The 9,681-nt window shown below is 41.8% G+C and overlaps 1 protein-coding gene across 1 annotated transcript; it reads left to right on the plus strand.

Moving 5' to 3' along the window:
* Positions 1-6,456: 6,456 nt before the first annotated feature.
* Positions 6,457-9,462, plus strand: LOC107814927 (uncharacterized). Its single transcript, XM_016640431.2, has 2 exons — positions 6,457-7,975; positions 8,663-9,462. The coding sequence occupies exons 1-2, from the start codon at positions 7,324-7,326 to the stop codon at positions 9,292-9,294; spliced, it is 1,284 nt and encodes a 427-aa protein (XP_016495917.1). The 5' UTR covers positions 6,457-7,323; the 3' UTR covers positions 9,295-9,462.
* The last annotated feature ends 219 nt before the right edge of the window (positions 9,463-9,681 follow it).

The raw sequence follows: 9,681 nt of genomic DNA on the forward strand, positions 1-9,681 counted from the left end.
ACTCATAATGCCCGTACCGAGTGCAGAATGCTGTCTTAGGGACATCGGATGCCCTAATCCTCAACTGATGGTAGCCAGATCTCAAGTCGATCTTTGAAAATACCTTGGCACCCTGAAGCTGATCGAACAAATCATCGATCCTCGGCAGTGGATACTTATTCTTAATTGTAACCTTGTTCAATTGCCGGTAATCAATGCACATTCTCATGGAGCCATCCTTTTTCTTTACAAACAGAACTGGCGCACCCCAAGGCGATACACTGGGTCTAATGAAATCCTTATCAAGCAAGTCTTGCAACTGCTCTTTCAACTCTTTCAACTCTGGCGGGGCCATGCGATATGGCGGAATAGAAATGGGCTGAGTGCCCGAAGCCAAATCGATGCAAAAATCAATATCCCTATTGGGTGGTATCCTTGGCATTTCTGATGGGAAAACCTCGGGAAACTCACGAACCATAGGCACATAATCAATAGAGGGAATCTCAGCACTGGAATCACGAACATAAGCCAAGTAGGCCAAACACCCCTTCTCGACCATACGCCGAGCCTTCACATACAAAATCACACTGCGGGTAGAATGAACAGGAGTCCCTCTCCACTCTAAACGGGGCAAATCCGGTAAGGCTAAAGTCACAGTCTTGGAATGACAATCCAAGATCGCATGATACGGGGACAACCAATCCATCCCTAATATAACGTCGAAATCCACCATATCTAAGAGCAACAAATCAACACGGGTCTCAAGTCCCCTAAACACCACAACACAGGAACGATAAACCCGATCAACCACTATTGAATCACCCACTGGTGTAGATACATACACAAGAATACTCAAGGCCTCACTAGGCATAACTAGGTAGGGTGCAAAATAGGACGACACATATGAATACGTAGATCCAGGGTCAAATAGCACTGAAGCATCTCTATCACAGACCAAAATAGTACCTGTAATAACAGCATCAGATGACTCAGTCTCTAGCCTGGCTGGCAAAGCATAACATCGGGGCTGGGCCCCACCTCCCTGAATCACATCCCTGGGACGATCGACTGCTGGTTGACCCCTACCTCTGGCGGTCTGAGCTCCACCTCTATGACCTCTACTTCCACCTCTATGTCCTCTACCCCCGCCTCTAGTTGGTTGGGCAGGTTGTGGAGCAACTGGTGCCTGAATCATAGGACGAAGACCCTGCTGCTGAGAACTACCCGAAGCTCGAGGGCATAACCTGGCAATGTGACCCATATCACCACAAGTGTAACAAGCCCTCGGCTGCTGAGACTGCTGACCCTGTCGCCCTGAATGACCACCTTAGAAACTCTGAAGTGGCGGTGCACCGATGGGAGCTGGTGGTGCACTGAAGGACTGCTGATCCAAATAATGCGTCTGAGAACCACGACCACCTGAGATACCATGTGATACCTGGAGAGCTGACTGAAAGTCCTAGGAGGATGGCCTCTACCATACGAATCTCTACCTCCAGACGAGGTACCACTGAATCTTCCTGAATGGCGGGGTCTCTTATCCGACCCATGACCACCTCCCTGTGACAGAACCATCTCAGCTCTGCGGGCCACATTGTCCGCCTCCTGAAATGTGATCTCGCTCCCGGCCTCCTTGTCCATCTGAAGACGAGTCGGCAGAATAAGACCATCAATAAACTTTCTCACCCTCTCTCTTTCGGTGGGAAGTATGATGAGGGCATGGCGAGCTAAATCGATGAACCTGGTCTCATACTGGGTAACAGTCATGGAACCCTGCTGGAGGTGCTCAAACTGCCTCCGATAGGCCTTTCTCTGAGTAACGGGGAGAAACTTCTCTAGAAATAACACTGTAAACTGCTCCCAAGTCAAGGATGGCGATCCAGCTGGTCTCGCTAAATAATAATCCCTCCACTAAGTCTTGGCGGATCCAGACAAGCGAAATGTAGCAAAACCAACCCCATTGGTCTCAACAATACCCATGTTTCTGAGAACCTTGTGGCGGCTGTCTAGATAATCCCGGGGATCCTCAGTAGATGCACCGGCAAAAGTAGAAGTGAAGAGCTTGGTGAACCTATCCAGTCTCCACAAAGCATTGGCGGACATAGCTGCTCCATCGCCGGTATGGGCGATGGCACCCGACTGAACTACTCTAACTGGCTGAACCACTGGAGTCTGAATCTGGGGAGCTATCTGCTTCGGAGTGCGTGTAGCAGGAGTCTGAGCCCCTTCTCCAGCCTAAGAAGTGGTTGGTGCTACAAGAAGCAAACCTGTTCGGGTGACTCTCTCCATAAGGCCCACCAATCGAACCAGGGCGTCCTGAAGAACTGGGGTGGCAATGAAACCCTCTGGGACCTGATCTGGGCCCACCAAAGCTGCTGGAGCTGGAACCTCATCATCATAATCCACATGAGGCTCCACCTCTGGAACTGCTACTCGGGGCTGGCTCTGCCCCTGCCTCTGGCACGGCCTCGCCCTCGCCCTCTGCCCCTAATAGGAGCTATTGCTGGGGGCTCGGGCTACTGCGCGGTCGATGAGGAAGCGCGTGTCCTCGCCATCTGCGAAAGAACGGAGTAGAAATTCAATCAGTATTGGGGAAACAGAACCACACGACAAGAAAGAACAGATGTGAAGTTTTCCTAACTCAGTAGCCTCTGCGGGATAAATACAGACGTCTCCGTACCGATCCCTCAGACTCTACCGAGCTTGTCCGTGAGTTGTGAGACCTAAGTAACCTAGTGCTCTGATACCAACTTGTCAGGACCCGGATTTCCCACCCTCGGGGTCGTGATGGCGCCTACTAATAGGAGCTAGGCAAGCCAACTTAAATTACCTTCCGTTTAACACACATTCTTTTCCATAATTATCAACATGTAATAAAGGCAACATAATTAAAATTTCAAGCGGAAGTCTTAACTTATATAAAAACTGAATAGAAATGCAGAAAGTTTAACATAATCCTCTACCCAAGATTGGTGTCACAATGCTCACAAACTTCTAAGATTTACTGAATACAATCGTCTGAAAGAAAATTATAAACTGTTTGTTTCGGTACAAAAGATAACAAACTGAATAAAGAGAGAGAGAGACTCCGGGCCTGCGGACGTCAGCAAGGCTACCTCGGTGTCTCTGGACTGAAGTCAGATCCCGATCAAATCCTACTGCTGAGGTCCAAAAGCTGCTCCTGGATCTGTGCAAAAAGATGCAGAGAGTGTAGCATCAGCACAACTGACCCCATGTGCTGGTAAGTGCCTGGTCTAACCCCGGCGAAGTAGTGACGAAACTAGATAGGACCTACCGAAAATAACCTGTGCAGATATATGCAATAAAATGAAATATACAGAATTTAAGCAGCTAAGAGGGGGGGAGAGCATGCTATAGGGAGCTAACAGTTTCAAATAGAAATCCTCAATAACAGAAAGAAGTAATAAGCCATAATGTCAACAAGAATCAAAAGTCAACAATTTGCACGACATCACCCTTCGTGCTTTTACTCTCGTCCTCACCAAAACAATACACGGCATCACCCTTCGTGCTTTACGCTCTTCCCCACCCAAACAACAATCACAAGGCAAATAGGGTAAGGGAATCTATAACCTCGAAGTAAATCAAATAACAACAAGTAATGAAAGAAACAACATAACTCGAATATCAACAAAGAATTAGAAAGCAACAAATGCACGACATCACCCTTCGTGCTTTTACTCTCGTCCTCACCAAAGCAATCATATAAATGAAATATGCACGGTATCACCCTTCGTGCTTTTACTCTCTTTCCTCACCATATAATCAATAAAATCGGCACGGAATGGTACATCGTGCGACACGGCATCACCCTTCGTGCTTTACACTCTTTCCTCACAATAGCAAACAATGCATGACATCACCCTTCGTGCTTTATCACTCTTCCTCACCCAAGCAACAATCACAAACAAGGGGCAAGGGAGTAGACAAATAATGATAGAAATTCCGGCAAGGGAATATAAATAAACAGCTAACTCCAGGCAAGGGAGCACAATTAAGCAGTTAAAAACCCGACAAGGGAACAATATCAATAATCTCAACATCCCGGCAAGGGAGATAGTCAACAAAGCAACAAGCATCCCGGCAAGGGAGAAATTCAATAATTCTTTCTCTTTCTTTCACTTTTACCTCTTATCTCACTTTACCACCTGAGCCAACGCTCCAAGGGGTTCAATCATTTCATATACTTTCACGCTTTATGATATACTCGAGCTAATGCTCCAAGAATGTACAAATCATAATTCTTCCTCAAACTCTTCACATTATATGAAATTTATCAATTTAACAAGGAAGAGGTATCACAAAATTCGAATAAATACAAATAAGACTCACGGTCATGTTAGACTCCGGTGTATAGATACTCGTCACCATGCCTATACACCGTGCTCAACAATTATCAAATAGCAAACAACACTCTAATCATATTCCCTCAAGCCAAAGTTAGAACAAACACTTACTTCGGTCCAAAGAATAGCAATCAACCCTCAAATACTGCCTTTCCTTTATAATCCGACTCCGAAACAAAGATATCTAGGCATAATTAATTCAATAATATCAATAAAGACTCGATAACAAAATCCCATAGCTTAGATATGAAGTTCATAACATTCTTCCAAAAATACCAAAATTCGACCCCGGGCCCACATGGTCCAAACACGAGGCTCGGACCAAAACCCGATTACCCATAACCCCACGAGTTCAAATATATAATTTATTTTAAGATCCGACCCCAAATTGAGGTTGAATCACTCAAAATTCCCAAAAACCTAACTCTACCTAAAACCCCTAATTTCCACTTTGATTTCATGATTTAGGTTTAGAAACTCATTAATTAATGAAGGAAGATGAAGGAAATGAGTGGGAATTTACTTACCCAAGAAGCTTTGGTGAAGAAGTGCTCAAATATTCGCTCAAGAGCTGTGGAGAAGAAGAACTCGTGTGAGATATAGACTAAACCTCGTCACTGTTCTGTTTTGGGTATTTAAAATAGCTGGGCAAAAATGCCCTATGTGATCGCGAAGAAGGTAATGCGATCGCATAGGATAAGGGGAAGCTGGTCATTGCGATCGCGGAAGGGCTGATGCGAACACATAGAAGAAAAGACTATGCATTCCAGGTTTGGACTTAATGAAACGCGAATGCGGATTAAAGGTTGCGTTCGCATTGAAGGATCTGGCTAAGCTATGCGATCACGGATGAATCTATGCGATCACAAAGAACAAATGTGGGGCACCTGAAAGATTACTCTACGCGATCGCAATGCTACCTATGCGATCGCATAGAACTAGATACCAGAACACCAGAACTGAAACTTCTGCAACTTTTCTAAGGCCAAAACCACTCCGAAACACTTCTGAAACACTCCCGAGCCCTCGGGGCTCCTAACCAAACACACACTAACTCAACAACATCTTACGAACTTAACCATGCGATTAAATCGCCAAAATAACATCATAAACGAGGAATCAAACCTCAAGATCATCACTTTTTCATCAAACTTCATAAACTTTCAAACTTAGAGTTTTAGGTCCGAAACACGTGAAATGACGTCCGATTTCAACCAAATTTCACAGAAAGCGCTTAAACCACATATAAGACCTGTACCGGGCGCCAGAACCAAAATACGGGCCCGATACCAATGCTTTCTAATTCATTTTTATTTCAAATTTTCATATTAAATTTCAGAAAATAATTTCTTTTAAAAATTCGTTTCTCGGGCTCGGGAGCTCGGATTTTGATTCCGGGCATACGCCCGAGTCCCATATTTTTCTACGGACCCTCCAGGACAGTCACATCACGGGTCCGGGTCCGTTTACCCAAAATGTTGACCAAAGTCAACTTTAACCATTTTAAAGCCACAATTTATCAAATTATAATTTAACACATAAGCTTTTTCCGGCTAAGCGCCCGGACTGCGCACGCAAATCGAGGCTACTAAAGGTGAGGTTTTCAAGGCCTCGGAAGCACGGAAAAAGGGAAAAAACCGGTGATGACCCTTTGGGTCGTCACAATAACTAATAGTATAATATAACTAATACATATATTAGTTATGCAGAGGTTGAAAAACACTACCAAATAAAATATCAAAGCTAATACATACATTATTTTTCCTAATACGTCCTCCAAACGACCCCTTATTTTACGGATTATTTCATTGTGAATTAAGTCAATTTACGTGAACATTTCCTTTTTAGTTTGTAACTAAAAGAATGACTTATTTTCTTATTTGGAAATAATTTACTTTTATGTATTGATTAATAGCATCATTTTGCACCACAAGCTGAGAAGAGTGAGTATTTCTTTGTGACTTCAAGTTTTATACAAATATGCATTATAAAAGTTGTTAACAACTACTCCTCTTATTGGGCTAGCAGTGTTAGTACTATATTTAACCTGCAACAATGGACATAACAGGAGACCTTACTATTAAAATGAAACTTCGCTGTGGGTTTCATCAAAATAGGAAAAAGAAGAAATCATTGAGACTTGTGACACTATTAATTACCCTACTTGTAAACTATATTTCAAAATACATTATTTTAGTCATCATTCAATTCAAATGTGATTCTTATTTAATTCAAATTGAGGTGAAGTGAGGTGAGTGAGTGAGAGTGTGACTACTCGAAAGTGTCAGAGTGGATTTCAATTTTTGAGCCTTTGGCTTTCTCAATTCTTCTTTACTGTCTGCACCTTTGCTTAGTTACTGTCATTCATTAATCACCGAACAAAATTTTAAGGCTTCTCTAGTTTCTTGTCTTCTTCCTTTAATTACCCAATAGATTCTTGTTTTTCATTTATTAAATTGACAATATCCTCTTCCTTCTATTTGCCTCTACCTTTTTTAGTCCTCACTTCTTTTCTTGCCAAACTCTTCTTCATCAGCTTCTAGTTGGATTTTTTGGGGTTTCTTCAATTTTTGAAAAGTTCTAATCTTTTGTCATTTGGAAGGATTTTGTGGGGATCATCTTCTTGAGAGTATTGGTTAAAAAGGGGCATTTTCAAAGGAATAATGTCAGCCAAGAATAGAAAAATTTCTTGACTACCTTTTTAGGATTCATGGAGGTAGAAAAAGATGGTGTCTTTGGAAAAAATTGCTTCTTTTAGAAATCCATCTGACTATAACTAGAGGAAAAGATAGTGTCTTTGGAAAAAAGATCAGTTCTTTTTAGGATGTTAAAGATTTGAAGCCTGAAATTCTTGGTAAAAAGATAGTGTCTTTGGAAAAAAATTACTACTTCTTTTAGAAAGTTATCTGACAGCAAAAAAGAGTAAAAGAATACTAGTTTTTAGGATATAAAGGTTTGAAGGGTGAAATTGTGGTAAATGGGGGAGAAGAAGAATATGCCAGCAGTTTGGTTTTCATTGAAGAGGTCTTTGCATTGTAAATCAGAGCCATCAGATGTTCATGACCCAAAAACAAAGAAACAATTAAGCACAATTTTGACTAGAAAAGGAGGAGGAGGAGGAGGAGGAGGGTCAAGGTCAGGTTGTTCAAGGTCTATAGCAAATCTCAAAGATGTAATCCATGGAAGCAAAAGACACTTAGAAAAACCACCAAGTTGTAGTCCAAGATCTATTGGTAGCAGTGAGTTTCTTAATCCAATAACTCATGAAGTTATTCTGAGTAATTCAAGGTGTGAGTTGAAAATCACTAGTTTTAATGGCTTTCAAGAAAGTAGTCCTAGCTCAACTTTTGTGGGTACTTTGAGACCTGGTACACCTGGTCCAGGAGGGAACCCTACAATGCATTATTTTAATTCAGGTTGTAGGAATTCAGTGGCAACTCCTACAAGGAGAAGTGCATCTTTTCTTGTTGATAAAGAAGGTTCTGCTAATAGTTTTCCTTGTAAAACTACAAGGCATTCACTTGATAATGATGTTAATGGAACTTCTTCAGGGGTGACATGTCATAAGTGTGGAGAACAATTTGGAAAATGGGAAGCTCTTGAATCACATCATCTTTCTAAGCATGCTGGTAAAAGTCTTGCCTTTTTTGCTTTTTCATCATTCCTTATTATCCATGCTTTTCAGTTTCTTGCTTATGCTGTAGATTATTTCCTTTTTAATTCTCTTTGTCTGAGAAAAAGTACTTGGTACATCTTTTAAGTCTCGTGTGGTTGCTTTACTTTCTCTTCTTTCTTTTTTCCCTTTTGCCTCTCTCTCTCTCTCTCTCTCTCTCTCTCTCTCTCTCTCTCTCTCTCTGTGTGTGTGTGTGTGTAGCCTACATCACAAGATTGTACATTTGCAGCTTCAAAGCCCATTTTGCTATATATTTTTAGAGCTAGACACATTGCCCTTTTTCGGTCAATTTGTTTGAATATATAGCAGTTGATGGATTGGTGGTGTTTGGTTTTGTGGGGGTTGGGGGGGCTCGGAATTTTAACCGTAAAATTTCATGTGCGTTATTCTGTAGATATCTATGGCTAGACTGCACTGCTGGATTAAAGTAGAATTTTGCTTCGACATTGTCTGTCAATTTATCATGAATCTTCACAATACATTAATACATTGGGACGTGCTCGCCTAGGCACACATTACATTGACCCCGAAATGTTTGGGCTTGAGGCATAGTAGCAGTTTTTATTGTATTCATTTTCTGTACTTGTTGGTTTAATGGTTTTGAAGAGCTTCTAAGCTTGTTGCATTTTGCTCAATTGGACAGTGAGTGAACTTTTGGAGGGTGATTCTTCGAGGAAGATTGTTGAAATAATCTGTCGCTCAAGCTGGTTAAAATCAGAGAGCCATGTTGGTCGGATTGAAAGGGTCTTGAAAGTTCACAACACACAGAAAACTCTGGCTCGCTTTGAAGAATATAGGGAGATGGTGAAGATCAAAGCAAGTAAGCTCCCTAAGAAACATCCTCGGTGTATAGCTGATGGAAATGAACTTTTAAGGTTCTATGGAACTACTTTGGCATGTGGCCTTGGTATGAATGGAACCTGCAGTCTCTGTGTATCCGATAAATGCTGCGTCTGTCGAATTATCAGAAACGGATTCACCACGAAGAAGGAACTCAAAGGCGGGATTGGTGTCTTCACGACTTCCACAAGTGCAAGAGCTTATGAATGTATTGAGTTAAGTGAAGATGATCCATCATTAAGAAAAGCATTGATAGTCTGCAGAGTAGTTGCAGGTCGAGTGCATAGGCCGTTGGAGAACATTCAAGAAATGGCTGGCCAAACGGGGTTTGATTCTTTGGCTGGGAAGGTTGGCGTTTACTCTAACATAGAGGAGCTTTACTTGCTTAATCCTAGGGCTCTTCTTCCTTGCTTTGTGGTGATTTGCAAAGCCTAAGGAAAATATAAGACGACATGGTAGTGAAATTTTTTGTCGCGTATAGGCTTTTCAACATGTTCTTTTGCAGGAACTTTGTTTCTTGGAGTCCAAATTCTTGTTTCTTGCAATTTCTGTATCTGTTATTACCAAAATTTGTCAAAGCTAGATGATCCAAACTCTTTCTGTGTCTCTGCTGAATGTTGGTTGAGTTCATTACCATGCATAGGGTACCAGAATGCAGTTCTTTGCACATAGTATAATATGGACAACTATAGATTTGGGACCATTTCTCAGCTTTTAGAAATGAATCTCTGATGACAAAATCTGAGGAGTTTTGGACTAGATTCTTGTGACTGCTATTCAAATGGTTGCAAAGGCTTTAGAGATTTAAAGGTTATTGAAAGT

Source organism: Nicotiana tabacum, chromosome 10 (assembly GCF_000715075.1).
Source record: "Nicotiana tabacum cultivar K326 chromosome 10, ASM71507v2, whole genome shotgun sequence".
Lineage (NCBI taxonomy): Eukaryota > Viridiplantae > Streptophyta > Magnoliopsida > Solanales > Solanaceae > Nicotiana > Nicotiana tabacum.